The sequence below is a fragment of the Eptesicus fuscus genome, chromosome 5 (genome assembly GCF_027574615.1).
Source record: "Eptesicus fuscus isolate TK198812 chromosome 5, DD_ASM_mEF_20220401, whole genome shotgun sequence".
Classification (NCBI taxonomy): domain Eukaryota; kingdom Metazoa; phylum Chordata; class Mammalia; order Chiroptera; family Vespertilionidae; genus Eptesicus; species Eptesicus fuscus.
The window spans coordinates 46,335,056-46,357,158 of NC_072477.1; the positions used below are offsets into that span (position 1 = coordinate 46,335,056).

At 50.9% G+C, this 22,103-nt stretch overlaps 1 protein-coding gene across 7 annotated transcripts in view; it reads left to right on the forward strand.

Moving 5' to 3' along the window:
- The window catches only part of DAPK2 (death associated protein kinase 2), a 116,650-nt gene that overhangs the window by 16,937 nt on the left and 77,610 nt on the right, over positions 1 to 22,103 (forward strand). Inside the window, exon 1 of one of the 7 annotated variants that reach the window (XM_054716162.1) lies at positions 21,738 to 21,823. The exons of the other annotated variants lie outside the window; for them this stretch is intronic. Within the exon in view, the coding sequence (XP_054572137.1) occupies positions 21,774 to 21,823 (50 nt within the window). The 5' untranslated portion in view covers positions 21,738 to 21,773. Of the gene's footprint in view, positions 1 to 21,737; positions 21,824 to 22,103 lie in introns of those variants that run through there. 7 annotated transcript variants of the gene reach the window in all.

The window sequence follows — 22,103 nt, forward strand, 5'->3', positions numbered from 1 at the left end:
CGTTTGGCCACTCCCAGACCCAGGGCCACTTGGGCTCACCCGGGCCTAGGTGCACGAGGCCTTACCCAGATCCAGGGACACATGGTCTCACCCGGACCCAGGGACGCTTAGCCTCTCCCAGACCCAGGGGCACGTGGCCTCACCCGGCCCTAGGTGCACGAGGCCTCATCCGGATCCAGGGACACATGGTCTCACCCGGACCCAGGGACGCTTGCCTCTCCCAGACCCAGGGCCACTTGGGCTCACCCGGGCCTAGGTGCACGAGGCCTCATCCGGATCCAGGGACACATGGTCTCACCCGGACCCAGGGACGCTTGGCCTCTCCCAGACCCAGGGCCACTTGGGCTCACCCGGGCCTAGGTGCACGAGGCCTCACCCGGATCCTGGGACACATGGTCTCACCCGGACCCAGGGATGCTTGGCCTCTCCCAGACCCAGGGCCACTTGGGCTCACCCGGGCCTAGGTGCACGAGGCCTCACCCGGATCCAGGGACGCATGGTCTCACCCGGACCCAGGGATGCTTGGCCTCTCCCCGACCCAGGGCCACTTGGGCTCACCCGGGCCTAGGTGCACGAGGCCTCACCCGGATCCAGGGACACACGGTCTCACCCAGACCCAGGAACGTTTGGCCACTCCCAGACCCAGGGCCACTTGGGCTCACCCGGGCCTAGGTGCACGAGGCCTCACCCAGATCCAGGGACACATGGTCTCACCCGGACCCAGGGACGCTTAGCCTCTCCCAGACCCAGGGGCACGTGGCCTCACCCGGGCCTAGGTGCACGAGGCCTCATCCGGATCCAGGGACACATGGTCTCACCCGGACCCAGGGACGCTTGGCCTCTCCCAGACCCAGGGCCACTTGGGCTCACCCGGGCCTAGGTGCACGAGGCCTCATCCGGATCCAGGGACGCATGGTCTCACCCGGACCCAGGGACGCTTGGCCTCTCCCAGACCCAGGGCCACTTGGGCTCACCCGGGCCTAGGTGCACGAGGCCTCACCCGGATCCTGGGACACATGGTCTCACCCGGACCCAGGGACGCTTGGCCTCTCCCAGACCCAGGGCCACTTGGGCTCACCCGGGCCTAGGTGCACGAGGCCTCACCCGGGTCCAGGGACGCATGGTCTCACCCGGACCCAGGGACGCTTGGCCTCTCCCCGACCCAGGGCCACTTGGGCTCACCCGGGCCTAGGTGCACGAGGCCTCACCCGGATCCAGGGACACACGGTCTCACCCAGACCCAGGAACGTTTGGCCACTCCCAGACCCAGGGCCACTTGGGCTCACCCGGGCCTAGGTGCACGAGGCCTCACCCAGATCCAGGGACACATGGTCTCACCCGGACCCAGGGACGTGTGGCCTCTCCCAGACCCAGGGCCACTTGGGCTCACCCGGGCCTAGGTGCACGAGGCCTCATCCGGATCCAGGGACGCATGGTCTCACCCGGACCCAGGGGCGCTTGGCCTCCCCCAGACCCAGGGCCACTTGGGCTCACCCGGGCCTAGGTGCACGAGGCCTCACCCAGATCCAGGGACACATGGTCTCACCCGGACCCAGGGGCGCTTGGCCTCCCCCAGACCCAGGGCCACTTGGGCTCACCCGGGCCTAGGTGCACGAGGCCTCACCCAGATCCAGGGACACATGGTCTCACCCGGACCCAGGGACGCTTAGCCTCTCCCAGACCCAGGGCCACTTGGGCTCACCCGGGCCTAGGTGCACGCGGCCTCACCCGGATCCAGGGACACATGGTCTCGCCTGGACCCAGGGGTGTGTGGGCTCTCTCAGACCCAGGGGCGCTTGGCCTCGCCCGGGCACGGGATCCAGCGTCATCCGGATCCAGGGGCACTTGGCCTCACCCGGACCCGGAGTCCGGCCTCACCTGGACCCAGGGGCATGTGGCCTCACCTAGACCCAGGGACGTGAGGCCTCACTTATACCCAGAGGCGTGTGACCACACCCGAGCCCAGAGGCGCGCAACCCCGCCCGCACCCGGGTCTCAGCGGGGCCCCGTCTTCCCGATCCCAATTCCTGCCGGTCAATCCCCCCTCAGCAATTCCCCTGGCCATCCTTCCAGAGCTCCAGTATGGCTGCTTCAGAACTCGTCGGGCGGCGGCTCGGCGAAGCTCCGGTGCACCCGGTGCATGGCGGTGGGCCAGTCTGGCGTCGCTGCGTCGGCCCTTGGGTCTGCATAGGTGGCTGGTCGCCGAGCATGCGCACCTGGCCGCTTCCGGGGCGTTGAGATTCTTGACGGACTCAGAGGTCAGCAAGCGCGGAGTCTCCCACCCCATGTCTCATAGGGGTTCGTCTGTCCGTGCTTGGCTGCCAGTGGAGCCGTCCCCTCAGCCGGAGACCGCCGGGGGATCTGCGCCGAGCACGTTCCAGGCCGCTGTTGTATCGCCTGAGCCTTAGTTCTTTTGTGTCGCCTGAGCCGTAGTTCTTAAAGTGTGGTCTTTGGGTCACCAGCATCAGCATCATCCCACATACCCCTCTTTTATTCTAGTTGTAGAGCATCTACTCAGCCAGCCCTATGGTGGTCTTGGATGGTGTCTGCTCTGCTCTCTTGTCGTAGCCTCAAAGTTGTTGTGGTAGGCAACAATCAGGCTTCCGCCCTATGCCTCCATCTTGGTCCTCCTTTGTATAGTTAAGTCTTGATTGTTGTTGGTGTCACTGGGGGGGCTCTCTTTGTCTATAAAGGAAGAGTTGCTGTGTAGGAGACACGTTTATGGGCCGGGTCTTGGTGCAGCAAAGCTTTGGTGCTCACTGAATATTCCCGTTGAATGTGTCCCTTATGCACGTGGTTGAAATCTGGTGTCATCTCCCACAGACCACCAAATGCCCTCGTTTCTGGGTCTCCAATGGGGTGTAGATCAGCTACTGCCTTAGGCACTCAGCAAGGGTTACAGCAAAAACTGTAGTTTCTTCCTCCTGTCTGAGTGGCCCTGGAGCAGTCCGACTAGAACAGCAGATCATCTGGTCCGCTGCCAGAGGGCAGGCCACCCACATGCATAAGCCGTTGCTTGGGGCGCAGGTGTGCCGGCAAGATTTGCGGGGCAGGTCTTCAAAACGTGCGGGGCGGGTCCCAGGGCGGGGCGGGGTCTCAGGGCGCCCACAGGCCATGGTGCGGCGAGCCAAGATGGCTGTGAGTCTGGTCCTGCCTTCCACGTATCTAAGTCCCCTCGTTCCGCACTCCAGCGCAGCAAACACTGATTGCTGGGCGCACCTCCGCAAGAGTCCCGCCTCTCCCCGCAGACATCTGGGTCTCCCGTGGTTCGCCAGAAGATGGGTTTCAGGGTGATGGAGAGCCAATCTCCCCTAGGTTTGGAACAAAAGCCCCTCTCCCCCGCCACCAGCCTGACCCACGCACCTCCACACCTCATCCCCTCCGATTTCGCTGGGTGCGAGGCAACAGAACAGCCCCTAACCTCCGCCGCCATCTTTTTCATACTTCCCAATCTGTACCTCTTAATCCCTTCATTTCAGTCAACTCTACTGATGTCTAGCGCCGCAGGGAGGTGCACGGAGAGGGCGCCCGGGCTTCCGTCCGGTGCGCGGTGCGCGCGTCCCGCGGAACCAGGCGCGCAAGGGTCGCGCGGCTGGGACGGGCGCTGGGCGGCCGCCGAGCTCCAGGCACCGCCATCGCCGCGTTCCGGACGTCGCCGCCGCGGCGTCCCCCCAATTTATACTTCTTAATCCCTTGAATTCAGTCAACTCTACTGAAGTCTAGCGCCGCCGGGAGGTGCACGGAGAGGGCGCCCGGGCCTCCGTCCGGTGCGCGGGGGCTGCGCGGCGGGGACGGGTGCTGGGAGGCCGCCGGGCTCCGGGCGCCGCCGCTGAGGCGGCGTCCCCAGCGTCCCGGGCCGGGCGGCCTGCGGGGGCGGCAGAGTTGCGAAAGTGAGTGAGTTTCCCAGGGTTTCGCCCGGAATGGGGTTCAGTGCAATCGGAGCCGGTGCTCAGTGCACTCCGGAGCCTTTATCTCCTTCCTGCCAGTGAACTCCGGCCAGGTCATCAGCCGCCCCCTCCTCTCCGGTTCCATCCTCCTCGCGGGCGCGTGTGCTCGTGTCTCCGCCCGTTTCTCCATACCTCAGGTTTTTACGGCTTCCCCGACTGTCCCCGTGGCCTTCTCCTTCCCCCCAGCTGTGGGTATTTCAGTCCGCCAGCTCTCCTGTGGTTCTGGACGATGTCCGTTCTGACCTCTAGTTGTATTTTTGAAATTGTTGTGCCCGGCTGCAGGTTAGGTGTTTAACCTATGCCGCCATCTTGGTTTCCAGATTCCACTTCTTTGTCTCTACTTTTAGAAGCTGGTGGGCAGGGTTCTATAAGAAAGTTCTTGGCCCTAACTGGTTTGGCTCGGTGGATAGAGCGTTGGCCTGCAGACTGAAAGGTCCCAGGTTCGATTCCGGTCAAGGGCATGTACCTTGGTTGTGGGCACATCCCCAGTAGGAGGTGTGCAGGAGGCAGCTGATCGATGTTTCTCTCTCATCGATGTTTCTAATTCTCTATCTCCCTTCCTCTCTGTAAAAAAAAAAAAAAAAATCAATAAAATATATTTAAAAAAAAAAGAAGAAAGTTCTTGGAGGTCCTGGCTGGGTAGCTCAATTGGTTAAAGCATCATCACGATATGCCAAGGTTGTGGGTTCAATTCCTGGTCAGGATACATACAAAGAAAAAGAACAAATGAATGCATAAATAAGTGGAACAACAAATTGACGTTTCTTTCTCTCTGTCTCTCTGTCTCTCTCTCTGTCTCTGTCTCTTCCCCTCCTCAAGATAATATATATATATATATTTTTAAAAGCTTTCTGAGAGAGTGCTGTTGGGAGAGATGGGCTCCTTGGGGAGGGATGCTTTGAGGACAAAGAAGAGCGCTGTACCCCTGTTTTCTCCTTTGCTGGAAAGTGAGGGGTAAGAGCGGAGGCAGTGGTAGGAGTTAGGCCCTGAGGTACCCCTCCCCTCAGCTGTGGTAAAGCCCCCAGGGCTCTGGCAGTGTGGGAGGCTGCAGTCCCAGGGCCTCTCACAGAGGTGATGGCTGCAGCCTTCAGGTCTCTCTTCTGGAGATTGCCCCAGACCCAAAGCAGGCTTCAACAGGCTTTAGAGCCCAAGTACTTGAACCTGCAAGGGCTCCTACAATGTCTAGTCCAGGGGACGGAAAACTACAGCTCTGTGGCCAAATCTGTCTGCCACCTGTTTGTGAATGGCCCTGGAGCCAAGAATGGGTTTTATAGAGGAACGGTTCCAATAGATTTAATGATAGGGACCACTAACTCTGGAACCTAATTAAACAAAATGTTATCCTCCCCAATCCCTGCGCCCCCCCCCCCCCCCGCCCACCGCAAATTCTATTCTTCTCATTGGAAAACCTGTATTACAAAAAAACCCAGACAAAACAAAACTCAATTCTCATTATATATTTAATCCCGTCAATTAAATATTTATTGAAATTTTGTTTTCTCCTTTGTTGTATAAGGACTGCATAATACCCTTAATTTTGCTTCTTGGCCCACAACACCTAAAATATTTACCATCTGGCTCTTTGTGGGAAAAGCGTGCCTTCTCCTGATCTACTTCAGCAGAGTTTACTATTTAAGCAGCAAAACTTTAAAAAAGTAGATTATCGTGGGGTGGGGGACTGGACACAAACAAGCCAAAGTGAAGGTGCGGGTACGGAAAGGAGGATGAAAGGGGCGCGGAAGTCCACTTGCCCCTCCTCCCTCTCCCTCACACAGCCCCTGAGGAACCTCTGGGAAGCCCCGTTTCAGAACCAAGGCCAATGCGGTCCTCTGAAGAGAAGGCAGGGTGGGAAGAATGGCAAAGAGCTCTCTGGGTACTAGGAATTATCTTGTACAGGCACAGGGTGGGGCTGGGGGCATCACCTGGCTTAATCCTCTGAGCTGGTAGGTCTTTTTCCCATTTTGCAGATGAGGAAGCTGAAGCTCAGAGAACTTCACTACTTTCCAACTTTAGTGTCAGAGCTGGGAGTTAAACCCACGGCTTCTGATTCCTGGTCCAGTGTTCTCTTTGAGGTGCCAAGCTGCCTAGGATTTTCTTACTGCCTCTGACCCTCGGGTCCCCTCCAGAGAACAGAGAAAGAAGTGGGTCCTATTGCTTAGCGCTCTTGGTGGTTTACCGGACGACCTGCCGAGAGCCCTGCTGTCCTGTGTCTAATCCACGTCCAGGGCTGGCACTGCCTCCCTGCCACCCCACCCACGTGCTGCCGGCATCTAACCCTGAGGCCTCACTCAGGACCCTAATCTTGGACCCTGAGCTGCTGGCCCCTGGTAACTTGGCCACAAGGCCTGGAGGGAAATGGAATGACCCTCCCACCTTGGGATGAGGTGGTACCTTGGGGGCGGGGCCACCAGCTAGAAAGGAGAGCTTAGCTGCTGAGGGGCACAGTGTGGCTCTAGGAGGCAAAGTGTTCCTACTCATCTTTTGGAGGAACCCCTGCCAACTGAGAGAGGAGACAGGGCATCAGAGGGAGGAGGCAGGGAAGGGCACTGAGCCATTCCTGGCAGGAGGAGGGGCTCAGGGGTAGAAGCTGGGGAGCTTTAGTCTGGTGGTGACCACGCTGGGCGTTTGGAGCTGCCAGGCCCCGGTTTGACCCTGGCTCTGCTACTGTGAACTGTTGGGCCTCAGGAGGCAGCTTTGCTCTCTTAGGCTTTGTTTCTTCGTTGTAATGGTCACTCTCTCACAGGGTTCTTGAAATAACCTGGGGACTCTGAGTCTCTTCATGTTTTCCAGCCTTCTGGGGTCCCATCGTTCATGTCCAAATAGGAAAAGTGAGCATTCCATTCCAGGGCAACAGGAAGTCGTGTTCCTGACCCAGCCTCTCTGCTTCTCCCCGGGGAGTGCTCACATCCACCTCACGCCTCGGGCCCTTGAACTCGAGGACCCCTTCCTCCTTTGAGACAAGGCTGGGCTCCCTCTGTGACCCTGGCTCAGGATGAACTCACCACTGAGACTGGTTGAAGAGTAAACTGAGTTCCATGTCCGGCTTGGGGGCAGTGAGAGGAATTTTGGCACAAAGAAGGAAACGGCTTAAAGCAGGAGTCAGACACCTCTGCTTCTTGACCTCTGACCTCTGCGATGATGATGGGGGCTTCCAGGACTCTGCTTCAGGCCCCAAACCAGCTACCATCCTTTTTACTTAGCACCTAAGGGAGACCCCTGTTTCTTTCATATATAGACAGTTTATTGTTGTTGCAACCACTGCCTCAGTGAACTCACGGTCTCTTTAAAAAAATTTTTTTTAAATATATTTTTTTATTGATTTCAGTGAGGAAGGGAGAAGGAGAGAGCGATAGAAACATCAATGATGAGAGAGAATCATTGACTGGCTGCCTCCTGAACACCCCTTACTGGGGATCAAGCCCACAACCCAGGCATGACCGGAATTGAACCCGGGACCCTTCAGTCCACAGGCAGATGCTTTATCCACTAAGCCAAACTGGCTAGGACTCTAGGTCTCTCTTTTCTGGAATCAAAGGCCCTTTAAAGTTTCTCCCAAACACAAAGCTACCTCTGACTTCCCTCCCTTTCCCCTCATTCCTGCCACAGATGTAAGGGGTATAACCTGGCATGTGGAAGTGCCTAGCACATGGTTGCAGATACGGACCTCATTGTGCTGAAAGCCCAGCAGTCAGTTGCCTGGAAGAACTCACAGGGAGGAGCTGGGTTGGGCAGCTTCTCCTCTGTTACCTTATTTAACCAGTGAGATTCCCTAGTGGGATAGGCAGGCAGGTAGGAAGTAACTATCCATGTTTTACAGATAAGAGGCACAAGGACCCAGTCTCAACCTTTGAGAGCAGGGAGACCAGATGGAGTGGGGATAAGGCTGTGTGTCCCCAGGTATTTATTAACACAGGTCCAAGTAGCAATCCTGAAAGATTTCTTAGAGAAAGATTTTATAAAGTATCTTAGAGCCAGCTAACTCTGCAGTGTTTCCAGAATTTGGGAGCATGAAATCCTTCCTGATGTCTCATCTGAACTCTGACACAGGATCCTTCCTGGGGTCCACGGCGTGTCTCTGAGAAAACGTCAGCTCCCTGCAGCTCAGGAAGCACTGCCAGACTCTGGCTCAGCTGGCTGGGCTCCGCTGCAAGCCCTCTGGTTCCTCGAGCTGCTACCCTATAGGGAAGGCCAGTGGCCAGGCCATTTCTTTGGGCAGCTGACCCACTCCTCTCCAATACACAGCCAAGAATTTGTCCCTCAGGCTCAGGGTCAAAGCTGGGTAGGAATCCCAGCTTTACTACTGACAGCCTGTGTGACCTTGGGCAAGTTACTTCACCTCTCTGAGCCTTGGTTTTTCTTATCTATGAAATGGAGAACATACCACCTACTTCATCAAGCCAGGATTTAAACTTAGATCTCTTCTGACTCCAGAGGATTGGATGAGATTACGACTGAAACATGTAGTACAGCGGATGTCATCCCGGGCAGTGCATCTGAATCACAGAAGCAATTTAGAACACACACACACACACATGCCAAGGGTTTGAGATGTAGAAGGTACAACTAGGTCCAAGATCATTTCTTCAAAATGGTACTTGAGACACAGTAGGCTCTTAGAGATGTTGGTTTAATCCTTTCTTCCCTAGTAACAAGTCTCTTTATTATCCTCTCTCCGGTTATGTTATGATTTTTTAATAATGTAAAACAGATTTATTTGTATGTGCAACAATGAGCAATCTTCTGTCAAATGGAGACGATCTAGATTCTTAAGTAGCTGACTTGGGGACCCACTACAATGGGAAGACTTGCTGTGTTGCTTTCAGATGTTAAGTCTCTACCTGACTTTTCAGCAGCTTTTTAAATGGGTCTTCCTGCTGGGCTGGCTTTTCTTCTCCCTGATGATATACAAGCTGGTGAACCAGACAGCCTGTGTTCCTCTCCTGTTTAACCAGGCACTTTCCCGTGAAGCGTGAGAGATCAGTTCCGCTGTTCTGAAGCCGAGGGGTTCCGGTCTTGCTGGTTAACATGTCCTTCAACTCCACAGCAGCCTCTAGAGCTTGTACGCCAGGCCCCCAGTTACCTATGTCAGGCCTGTTGGTCACCGGAAGGCAGATTTACCCCCACGTTTTCTTAGGTGTCTTCGGAACTGCTCTGCATGTTCCGCTTCACTGCAGCTTGGTCTTCAAAAGATGCAGCAAAAGGAGGTGCTTCCCTGTCTTCCTTGTAGTAACAGGCCATAGATAAATAAGCATCACTGACGTGCAGCTCATAAGATGCCACCTGATCAATTGTAACCCTACACTCCAGAGAGGAGGCTCTGCACCTGGGATGTCACCTCAGCGTTAGAGAAACTCAGGCATAAAAGTGCTACCCAGCCTGTTATGTTATTTTTACCTCTTTCCCTTTGCTCACACTAGATCCCTGCTGGGATTCCCTCGCCGACCCCCACTCTTTCATGGTGTCTACCACACTGAACATTCCTTTCTTGCTAAAACTACCCTCTTCTTTCTCCCCAGACCTCTCCCAGCCTTCTGCCCCATAGAGCTGAGCTGAGCTGGCCCTTGTACCCGGGTGGCCCCTGATTGGCAGGGAGGGTCACTTGACTCAAGAGTGACCACTTCATTGGCTATGAGATGCTGGGCTGAAAAAGCTCTGCCCAGTAGAAGCAGTGGTAATTAGCTAAAATAGCTTCTCTCTGAGACTCAATGCAGAATGTGAGGAGGGAATGGAGCTACCATGGAAGATGCAGTGATTCCACAAGCTAATTCCTTGATGGCCTCTAGGTTCACTTCCCATTCCTGTGTGTAGCCTTCCAGTGACCACCTTCCCCTTGAAGAACCCAGGTAGCACGCTTTCCCTGTCCTTATCTCTGTCTCACCCATGTGTGGAGCCTCCAGGCATGTGCTCAAGCTTTGCTTCCTCCTGGAAGCCTGCCCTGATTACTGCAGGTATATTGACTGCAGGCAGGGTTGGGTGCACCTGTTCTACGTTCCACAGTATGTTGTGGACTTTCTAGTTGTTATTGTTTGCCTTTGAGTCTGCTCGCACCCTCTTCCACACCACCCCTGAAAAAAAGCTACCCTAGAACAGCTCGCAGTCCAGTGAGCTCTCTGATCACAGGATCTGGAGGTCATTCCATTTCATTTCCCAGTGTCTTACACAGTGATAGGCACATAGTAGGTGCACAGTAAATGTTCGAATGAGTTCTGTTTCAGTTGGTTCCTATTCTGGGGTCTCTATTCTGGCTTTTCACTTTAACCTTAGTCCAGTTTCACCTCCTCTCTGGTCCTCAGTCCCCTTTTCCCCCTCAGCTCTAGAATTCCACAAGTCTATGAAATACCTGTCAGACATGTATTGGGTAGGAGATGCTTTGATGGGCACTAGGGTGGGGAGAGGAGTGGATGCAAAGATATAGTTTATATTTTTAGGAGCTTATAGAGGTAAATAAGCAAACCTTAAATATACAAAAACACCCATGAGAGTATCAGGCTCAGCAGCAATTCAAGAGCTGTCAGAATATAGTGCAGCTGAAAAAACATCCAGACAATACATGTGATACTGGTTCAGAACCTGGCTACCTCCATGGCCTGGCACAGCCAGAGAAGGTTTTGGGAGGTGGGAGCTAAGCGGGACACTGAAGGATGGGTAGAATTTGGATAGGTTGAGCAGGGAGGGTGGGCATTCCAGGTATAGATGGACTTGAGCCACCTAAATGGACAGGATGATGCAAGGTATGTTTGGGGGGTTGGGTCCCTGGAAACTGGATGACAGGTCTAGCAGGGAAGCAGTGGGCAAGCCCAGAGTAGCAAGTAGAGGATGGACAAAAGCCTAAGCCAGCCATTAAAGTTTTATAATATGGGTCACAGGGGTAGAGGGGTAGGATAATGAATGATTTAATTGTTTTTACTTATACTTTTCAGTATCTCCTAAGCTGAAAAAGTTTAACATGCATTTCTTATGTCATATAGAACAAATTGCTTTTTAAATAATTCATGCTCAGGAGTTTGGACTTCCTACTGGTTTTGAGGTGGAAGAAAGGTTAATGGTATTGGATGGAGAAAAGGGCATGGGAGGTGGGCCCAGGAGGAGTGAATCACTGTAGAGAACGTGAGGCAATGAGGACCTGGAAGTGTCATAAAGGGATGAAGGTGGCACTGCCTGTATCCTTCATGCAGAGAGGACAGACTCAGTGAACCCTTGGCTGAAGGACTAGTAAGTTAGGGAAGGTAAAGATTTGGTGAGGATTCCATACTGGTACCTACAATGAGTCTCCCATGTCTTTTGCTAGAAAAAAATTCTGGCAGAGCTACCCCAAGGGGTTTGGAAAGAGTAATTTGTCATCACACCATTAGAATTAGGCTGGATGGTCCCCGCAGTGCCATCTACCTAACCCCTTCAATGCACTGTGAGCTCTTTCGAGTCATTTAAAAATGTTAAGCAGTCTGCTCTTCACAGAAGTATTCACTGAGCACAACAAGTTCTTCTTTCTTGGACATTAAAAAAAAGTGACTTGACGTTTAAGAAGTCCACTCTTTAGGGAACTTGTCTGTGGGATGAAGTATACCTGTATGTATCTTAGCTCAAGTCCTAATTTTAGCTAATGCTGGCTTTTCAAAACTCTTCCTAAATAAGAGCTTCCAAAAATAAATCTGGAGAAACTTTGCCTAATGCTTGGAAGAAGATGACCATTAACTGAGAACAGGATTTAAACTATTTAAATGTTAATAGTTGCAGGTGCTCATTTAGGAATAACAGTGTGGTACACATTCTTTTCTCTCTATGAGATTGCCCAATAGCCAGCCCCTAGAGCATTGCCAAGATCAGCTGACTCTTGCTGATATTAACCCGCATTTGGATGGTTACTCTTGTAACACTGTACTCTGTACCCGCAGATGTATGTCTCTAATGCATTTACCTTCCCTTTTTGTTGTCACCTTAGTTTCCTCTTTGCAGGGTAAGTGCTTCTAGGCCAATGTCTAAGGCATGTCTTCCCTATATTCTGTGATGCAGAGTCAGGAATTAGTGGCTGGCAGATTAAACTGAAGGGTGTAGCTAGTCCCATTGTTTTGTCCACCTCTACCTGGCCAAACTTAACTCTCTATACTTTCTCCCCTCTAGCTGCTGTCCACGTCTTTTAATGAAATGCTCTTCCTTCTTCTGAGCACCTTCTCTCTCCTTCCCCTTCCTCTCTTCCACTAGTTCTGCTCAGCCCTCAAATCCAGTGAAAATGCCCCCTTTCCATTTAAAGCCTTGCCATGAATACTTGCCCCAGCCACTGTGCCAGCTTCAAGCATCCATAGCTCTTAGAGTCTATAATTCTTCTGAAGTAGAAGATTTTCTGGAGGTTCATTCTGTATTCCAAGCCAGGCTGTGAGACCCTTGAGGACAGGGGCCAAGGTTTACCTTTCCTAGTGTTTTCACCACCTCTAGCATAGGGTGGGGTGCACAGTAAGCATTCAGCAAACACAAGGGCCAGTGCAGCCATAAACTGTGCTCAGCCAGCTGAGCCTCAGGCCTTGAGTTTGTGTCTACAAGCCCCGGAGCCAGTAGAAGTGCAGCAGCATCGCTTTCATCACAGCTCCGCACACACAACCTCCTTTGTTTTCTTGCCTGGAGGGGGCAGAGCAGGGGAGCAGGCCAAGTGTGCGGAGCTGTTTGACATCTCAGTCGCTGTACAGAATGCTCACTTGTTCTCTCTCTCATGTACCAGATTCGCCCCACATCACAGCTTCTTCCTGCGCTGGGTCAGCCTAGTCACTTCTGTCTTGCTTCTGTTTCTCCAGGAAGTGACTGAGCCTGGTTCTGTGAACCCAAGTGGAGTATCTAGTCCCAGGGAGAGAAGGGGGCAAGGGCTTTCCTTTTTCGGACAGGGTCTGATCTCAGCTGAGGAGATGAAGGGAAGGCCTATTGCCATGGAATTTCCAGACCAGGGGTGTGACTTTCTTGGGGCTATCTGAGAAGTAGAAAGACTCATTTGTGGCATCTGAGCCATCAGCCATGGACTTGGAGTAAAGACTTGATTCAAGTCCCACTTTGGCCACCAATATGTTGTGTGGCCTTAGGCAAGACACTTTCCCTCTGTTGGCCATGCAACATTTTGGCGGTGCAAGTGGGGTCTGAATGCAGGTCTCCTCACTCCAGCTCCTTTGCTCTTTCGGCTACTCCACAGAAGCACCGCAGGCATTTGGTATCACACCAAGTCACCTTTCCTTTCCCTTTTGACTTGTTCCTTTTAGTACCCGAGGTGCTCTTAGGAATAGGGACTTTCCTCCAGAGGCCTGCTCTCAAGGATCTATCCCCAAACTATAAGTTTTCTATATTTCCTTCCTATAGATATTTCCCTTTAGGCCCCAGATTTCCTTGGGGCTACCCGACGGGTCTCTCTCTTTTGACAACCGCAAAAGAGAAGAGGAGGGCAAGTGGTGCTGCTTTGGGGAAGCAAGTAATGCCTTCCTGTCGCGGGGCTCAATAAAAACTTGTCCCAGGGAGAGATGAATGAATGAATTCCAGCAAGAAACAAGAGAACTGATGGTGCCATGGTATCTCCTTGATCATCACTCTATGAGACCAGGCCAGTTTTGGGGAGATCCCTCTGTGAAACTAACCATCTCAGAGCAGCACTTGCCCAATTTAAATCCAGGCCTGATGAAGTGGGTTCTGCCCCTACTGCCGTCTCAGCTGCTTCTCCATTCATTCAACAAGACAGTGCAATGAGAGAGTGCGGGTGTGGGAGTGCAGGGATCCAGGCTTTGGTTCTGGAGCGGCATGTGCCTAGGCAAGTCCTTCCCGCCACAGGGCCTCAGTTTCCCCATCTCTTAATATGTAAATGTCTTTTAGCAGTAGCCTCCTGGACTTCAAGATTACATGAAGCATCCTTGCTGGGCCAGGGCCCACCTGTTCATTCAGGGCAGGAGTCACGCACCTGGTGGTGTGGCCTGTGGCACAGTAAAGCCTCTGGTGCCGCCGAGACTGCTGCTGCTGACATTAGACAGCGACGCTTAGCACCGAGTTTATTCAGGGCATGTTTTAGCAACACTGCTAGTAAATATTGACTCTGTGGCAGGAAAATGGAAAGCAGAGATGACTGCATTAACTCACTCAAAGGGTAGAAGTTCACTAAGCCCTGATAAGACAAGGTGTAGTTACGCAATGTGTAGGTGTGTCACCAACAAATAAGTTGTTTAGGGGTGGGGAGAAGGGAAAACAGGACAAGGAAGCCGTCGTGGGTAATCCACGGCTGCTGTCTTGTCGGCACCGGCACCAGCTGGTTCTCTTAGTCTTCTATTTTATTTTAAACACCTTTGAGGCACATAGAAAAATGACTGGAAGGAAATACACCAAAACATTTATTATGACAATCTCTAGAGATGGTGAAATTGCCACTAATTTGATTTTTTCATATCCTTTTTCTATTTTCCACATTGTCTACAATGACCACATATTACTTTTGTAATCAGAGAAGGGCAATGTATTAGAAATAAAATATTTTATTTGAAGGGTCTGAACTTTCAGAATCTTCTAGGTCCCTCAAATCATTGTGTTTTGTTTACTGGACATTGTTTAGTAACATAGCTGTCAAGAGAAGAGTGAAGTTCATATGAGAGAAGTTATTCTTCTAAATAAGCCCTGTGTTTACTTAATGATTTGTACTCATGAAAGCAGAATGTTGTGGGAAAAATTCCAATCACTTGCGATTTCAGGATTTTTTTTCTAAGTAAACAAACACTTACTGCTTGGAGTGCTTTCTGTTTGCCAACACTGTACTCTACAGAGTCCAGGCCCGGCTTGGCCCAGAACTGGGCAGGTCTGAGAACTGGCCACTTTGATAAGTAGTTACATGTGAACCAAAGGTAGGAGGAGTCAGGTATGAAGGAGGGACTAGGCCTTAGAATTTGTAGCTTGGCAGTGGGGATGCAATCTACACTAATAAAAGAAAAAGATGCAAATTGACAGTACCTTTGTGATGCCCACCAGCCAATCAGGAGTGACTATGCAAATTAACCCAACAAAGATGGTGGGTTAATTTGCATTTGCAGGTGCCGAATGGCCAAGGGTGGGGTGGGATGTTTGCGTCATCACCATGGCAATGATGCAGGCGTTCCGCACCACCCCAGCAGCTCCGGGCCTCTGGGCAGCATGGGAAGGTGGAAAGGAGCTCTGGGCCGGAGCAAAGGCAGAAAGGTTGCTCCGGGCCGGAGGGAAGGCGGTGCAGGCAGCCAGGGGAAGGAAGGCCCATTATTGCACAAATCTTTGTGCATCGGGCCTCTAGTTATAATAATAATTACCACTGATTAAGCACCAATCATCTACCAGGAGCCTTCCATACATTATTACTAATCTTTATAAAATGAGCTGCCTCTAAGGGATGAGGAAACCAGGGCCAGGAGAGTCACCTTTCCAAAGCCCCAGAGCCAGTCAGCAACAGAACTGGGTTTAAACCCATGTCCACCTGACTGCAAAGCATTTACTCTTTTTTTTTTTTTTCTTAATTTTTTAATGATCTTCAGAGAGAGAGGAAGGGAGAGGGAGAAACATTGATATGAGAGAGAAACATCAATTGGCTGATTGGCTGCCTCCCATTGCCTACCGGCTACGAACTCGAAACCTGGGTATGTGCCATGACCAGGAGTCAAATCAGTGACCTTTTGGTGCATGGGATAATGCTTAACCAACTGAATCACATTGGCCACGGCCAGCATTTACTCTTCCCACCACACCAGGCTGCCTGGTGATTTAGAGTTTTGCACTAGAGAACAAAAACCTCCAAAGGGAGCCTGCAGCCTCCAGACAGGACTGAGGGTCTTTGGAGGAAGAGGCAGCCCCAAGTGTGAAACATGAACGAGTAGCTGCAGGTAGGATCCTAATGTACCAGCTCTGAACCCAGGACTGGGAATTTTTGCTCACCTGGGGTGACTCAGCAGGCTGGGGGGGCCACAGGCGGGTCTCCTTTGAGGCTCGTTCTGGCCAGTCTAGAAGGCCCTTCATCTTTGGACTGCTTATGCTGTAGGGGAGGCCTTTTGTTGGGGAGCAGGAAATTGGAGCACAGGGTTGCTGCATCAAAGAATGTAGGTGCTTGGTCTAGAGGCCTTCTTTGTACCTGCTCAATTAAAACAGCTAAAAGGGGAGTCTTGTGGTTGTTTAGCTTTTTAGCTGGATTAGTAGAGCTAATTTCTGAGTCTGCGGCAGCGATTGCCTCTTTGGGCTCACAGGTCCAGTCCTCACAGCCTTTGGAATGGGCCAGGAGCCCCCTTTCCTCGCCCACCTCCTCTAGAACGCTCTCTACCTGCGGACCATAACGAGAATGCTGTGTATGCCCCCCTCACCCGGGAAGGACTGCCTTCCAAGAATGAATGCCTCAGAGTTCGATTTCAGTTAAAGTTGGTTTCCACTTATTTTATTTTCTTAGGAGAAAAGATGTGTGTTTTGGGGGAGGGGCTGAATTATGGTGTGTGGTGTTTTTAAAAAACTATGTTTTTTGGCCCAAGCAGCTGAGTTGATTGAAGCCCAGCAGTACCCATTATGGAAATGCCTTATCTTGTGGTTCTCCTGAGTTGTGGCTAGAATATTTTTGGTTCCTTGGCAAAGCCAGATAGGATTTCGAAATTTGATGGTGAAGGTTTCCAAGTCACCAAAATTGAAAGGGGCAGTGGCATTTGAGTGCTCCTCCTCTGTTCCAGGAGTTTGTGTTACTCCAAGGCTCACACCACTGTGCATGTCTTTTGTTTCTTTTTTTTTTTTTTTAAATTTCTTTATTGATTAAGGTATCACATATTTGTCCTCGTCCCCCCATTTCCATCCCACCCCCCTCCCCACACATGCCCCCACCCCCCTGTTGTCCTTAACCACTGGTTGGGCTCATATGTCTGCACACAAGTCCTTTGGTTGATCTCTCCCTTTATCCCCACCCTTCCCTACCCTCCCCCCGAGGCCCGACAGTCTGATCCATGCCTCCTTGTTTCTGGGTCTGTTCTTGTTCATCAGTCTATGTTGTTCATTATTTCCCCTAGATGAGTGAGATCATGTGCTCTTAGAAATACACTTATAAGAACCGAAAATGAGACAAGCAATAATGGTTATGGTGACAGGCAAATGAATCGGTCTGTAGTGAGTTTCTTTCTGGGCCAACAGTTCTTTTGAGACCCAATTTCAATGTCCAACAGTTCCTTATGTGTACATGTCAGCACTGACATTTCATCTTACGTAACAATGGTAATCGTAATAATTACCTACATTTCTATGGAACTTTACAGTTTATAAAGCACATTCATGTACATTATCTCATTCAATTCTCATGGCTGCATTTCTAGACAGGCAGGGGCTATTAACCCTCCTTTTACAGAAAACGGAGGCTCAGAGAGGCTAAGTGACCTGGTCACACAGCCAGGAAGAGGCAGTGTCAGAAGTTAAGCCAAGTGTTCCGACTCTAGACCAGGAAAGGCAGGGAGGTTTGCACCCAGTAAGATGTGGACCTGCCCAGGTCCTGGAATGCAGGCTCACTGGGCACGGGGAGATGTGAGCATCGCCAGACCTCGCTGTGACTGTCCTGGGCCCAGCACGGCCAACCTCTGTGAAAATGGGACAACCTTTGAGGTGTAGTTTGGGGTTTTGTGGGGGGCTTTGCCTTGAAGGCCTTCTATGGTTGCTGCTTGGTTTATACTATTATTGCCCTGTGAGAAAGAAGGGTAGGTAGATGCTATTAGCCTTATTTTACAGATGAGAAATCTGACATTTCAAGGGGTTGGGTGACTTAATGTTATTTATTTATTAATCTCATAACAAATATTTATTGGGTGACTATTGGAGGTACATAGGGGACTGAGGTCACACCTAGTGACTGGGGAAGGAAGGACTTGAAGGCAATAAGAAGAGGGAACACAGTAGGTATTCGCCAACTCTGCTGAGTCAGAGCCCTTGAGGATAGCCCATGTTGTGGATCTCTTTGTATCTTCCACAGCAATGAAAACAAGGTGGGCTCAGGCCAAAGTTCCAAAAACACTTTGTTGTTCATGTAAATAATGATGATGATAATTGCTACCATTTATTGACCTCCTGTTTTTGTTTAAAATATGTTTTTATTGATTCTAGAGAGAGAGGAAGGGAAAAGGGGGAGAGAGAAAGAGAGAGAGAGAAACATCGATTTGAGAGAGAAACATTGATTGGCTGCCTCCTGTACACATCCTGATCAGGGATTGAACCCACAATCTGGGTATGTGTCCTGACCGGGAATCCAACCTGTTATATAGCAAACCATAGGCTGGGCATTAGTCCTGTGCTGTTTCTAATTGTCATAGTAACTTATGTGGCAGTGATTATTTATCCCACTTTACAGATGAGAAAACAGAGGCTCAGAGAGGTCAAATCACTCCCATCTGAAGTTACCCTGGGATTAAAATCCAGTCTGTTTGATTCCAAAGCCAGGACACTTTCCACTGACCTACATGCTCTCTATGATAATGGACTCCGCGAAACTTGCTGGAGAAGGATGGTCCAGTCACTTTTGGGGAGCTCATGGATAAGGAGGGTCAGGCAGAGGCAGCTGGGTGGGTGGATAGGACTTCAGCTCTGGGCAGAATCTTTAAGAGGCTGTGGGCCCTGCTGGAGGCAGCCAGTGCCTGATGAGAGAGCAGGGCAGGGCGGGGTGGGGCGGGGTGGGCTCCTGTTCATGGCCCTGCATCCAGCCAGCCTGAAGTGCTCAGGAGCCAGAGGCTGCTATGTCCTCTTGGGTACCCTCCTGGGAAGGTCGCCGTGCCACAGGCCTCATGACCCCTGTGACACATAGATGAGTGACACCTTCTCTCAGAATGCTGAAAACCCCAAGCCTGCGTTTCCATCTCCCTTCCTTGCTGTGTTAGTTTCCTGGGGCTGCCATAACCAATTACCACAAACTAAGTGCTTTAAAACAACAGACGATTATTCCCTCACACTTGTGGAGACCAGAAGTCTGAAATCAAGGCGTTGGTAGGGTTGGTTCTTCTGGAGGCTCTGAGGGAGAATCGGTTCCATGGCACTCACCGAGCTTCTGGTGGCTGTGGTATCCGTGGCATTCCTTGGCTGGTAGAAGCATCCCTCCAATCTCTGCTTTTGCCTTCACATCACCTTCTTCCCTGTGTGCCTCTGAGAGTCCTCCTCTTCTGTTCAATCTCCCTCTGCCTCACTCTTAAACCTATCATTGGATTTAGGCCACCCACGTAATCCAGAATGATCTCATCTCAAGATGCTTAAATTAGGTACATTCCCAAAGACCCTTTTGACCAAATAAGGCCACATTCACAGGTTCTGGGGTTTAGGACATAGACATCCCACTATACCTGCTACCCCATTTTCCTCCTGGAGTTGTCTGAGACCATTGGGGTCAGTGCCCTCACTGCGCACTGGGTCCTGTGCTGATGCACCTGTCTCTTCTCCCCAAGCAGTCCCCTGAGCCTTATGGTCAAGTGGGTCTTGGACCCCCATAGACTGGCAATGTAAGGCTCTCATATGAAGAGCTCATAGAACCCTGGGGTTAGCTGCTTGTGAACTTCAGAGTGACAGTTCCCACCTGGAACATGCTGTCCTTGTCTCACAGGGCATAGGCAGGAGAGAGGGTGTCCTTGTTATGGCAAGGCCCCGTGGGTCAGCCAGGCTATTTGTCTCCTGCCTGTCTGCAGCTGGCACAGGTCCCTGACCCTGCCATACCCTCTCCTGCTGCCTCCCCTGACTTACTGCCCCCCCCCCCCCCCCCAGGCAAAGATCTGCTCTGCTCCTCTGGCCAGATCTCCTCATCCTTCCCTGCCTGCCTCCTCTTACTCTATGCCTCATGCTTCTCTGATAATTTGTCTCTCCTCCCTCAATTGTGGCATGTCTTGTTTTTATTTAATTGTATTAACTTTTCTGCAGGATTAGGTCTGGTTTTTTAAAATTATTATTATTAGATGTAAGCTGAGATCTCTGATAAATACCCCATTGGCAGGGGAAAGTGTTTGTGGACCTCTGGTCTCATCCAGGACCTGTTGAGACAACCACACAAGGTTCTACCTGAGACCTTTGAGAGTATCTAATAGTCCAACACTTCACTTTTTCAGAGGAAAAAATGAAAACCTAAGAAGCGGTGATTTGTTCCTAAATTATCAGGGGGCTTTGAACAAGTCACTCACTTTCTGGGTTCTCATTTCTTCCTCTGGAAAACCAGCACGTTGGACTATCAGATACTGTCTGTCAAACAAACTCAGAAATAAATGACAAAGATTTATTCAAGGGTCTTAGAATTTGCAAACTGGGAATAGAGCTAGGCAGAAGCCCAGAAGTGTTCTGAAGAAGAAAGAAAAGCTGAGTTCTTGTAGTGAAAAGTGCATTATTGTGAATAACCAGGCCTGCATCCTTAGCCCTAGGATTGGTCCAGGATGGTTATCAGTGAGATGTCAGGCAGTCTGGATAACTGATGTCAGGTGGATATTGGGTGGACTGGATATGTGAGTCCTCAGGAGGTAATCAGAGGGTTATCTGGAGGTCTGATGTACATCCAGGCATTCACGCAGGACTTGAAAGTTCAAAAAGTTTAAGTTCCCGGGCTCATTAGAACAAGGATAGAGTCTTCTCATGTCTCAGCCTTCATAATGTTAATAATTTGGGCAGCTTGGTTGAAGTGACTCCATTTAATTTATACCCTATCTTCACTCTTTCCTCATCTCAAAGCTCCCTTTCCGGTTCAACATTGTGTTTGTCCATACAGCCTTCAGGTCTCCGAAAGGTCGAGTTTGATAAAGGCAGGGCCTGGACCAACAGGAAGGTTCTCCCTGTGCCTGAGGTGGGCCAGAGTTGCCCACTCCTTCACCTCTGCCCCCGGCACTGCTGCCTCCTCAGGGCGGACCACGCTTTTCTCTGTTAGCAGCCTAAGGGGTAACACTTCCTAGGGTCAAGTTCTCTGGGAGGGGGCAAGGTCATTGTGGAGGCCAGTTAGAGGGAAATGAAGTGAAATAATCACTTGATCCAAGTTACTGCAACCTCAGGGAGGACCCAGGCGGCCAAACCTCCCAGCCCAGAATCCTAGCTGGAAGGTGTTTCTGTCTGGCAAAGCTACCAGCCACACCCAAAGAAGGTTGATTTGCTAAGTGAAGTGACTAATTAGTCCTGAAGCGGAGATTCCTATCTCCTCACAGTGGCCTCATGACTTATTCATGTGAGGCTGGAACACTTGCAGGGCCCGGGCCCTTGTCTCCTGTGGCTTCCATGTGATGGGCAGCCAACTGTATTTTTCCAGAATGGATAATTGCTCAAACCTAGCTTGCTTTCCCAGTGTCAGCCAGGAAACCTATGACTCTGGTCACTTAATAGCACCCTCCTTCCCCTGGTCGGCAGTCATTTCAGAAGGAATGCATTCTTATCCGGGCCTCACTCCTTCCTTCTGTGGCAATGTGGGCTCGATGGTATCTCAGCGCCTTCTAGCCCTCAGGTTCTTTCCTTTTAAATTCCTGCCCCTTCCCCCAGTCAACCCTTCTGTTTTCTTAAGGTATTTGCTTCCATAGGGCTGCTTGCTGCAGGGTAATCAGAGACAGCTCAGCTGCTTGGAAGCCTCATGCCTGGTTTCACTTTTCTGCCCAATTACCAAGTCTTAAAGGCACCTATTGTGGTTTAAGCTGTTAGTTTCTGGCCTTTTAAGATTGCACAGATTCACCTAATGTCTTCTGACTTGTGACTCCCAGCCTAAAATCTCTGTAATGAAGAACAAGGTGCCAGCCTTTACGAAGAGTTAGGCAGGCTCACTCCATCTCCAGATTCCAGTGGGACCCGTCTCACTTTACAGGACATTTGCAATGATACTGTGACTGCCTCCTGGACTCTGGCTGTGGAATGATTCGAGTCCTTAAGGATGTGGTTGCCACCTTGCGGATTGTCTGGGGGTGAGTGGCAGGGGGTCCACAAGCCTCCTTAGAGGGACCAGACTGTTAGGGGCTGTGTCATGGTTTTGCTTTTGTGCTTTTTTTTGGTCTATTTGACATTATGATCACACCAAATATATCCCATTTCCCCCAATTATGTTACGGTGTAAACATTTTTCTCTATCATTCCCTTGGTAAATGTATTTATTGGCCATAAAATGTTCTAGATAGAATTTTTAACATGATTATGTTTAACTTTTATAATTAAAATAGAAAGCTAATTAATAAAAACCAAACCCAG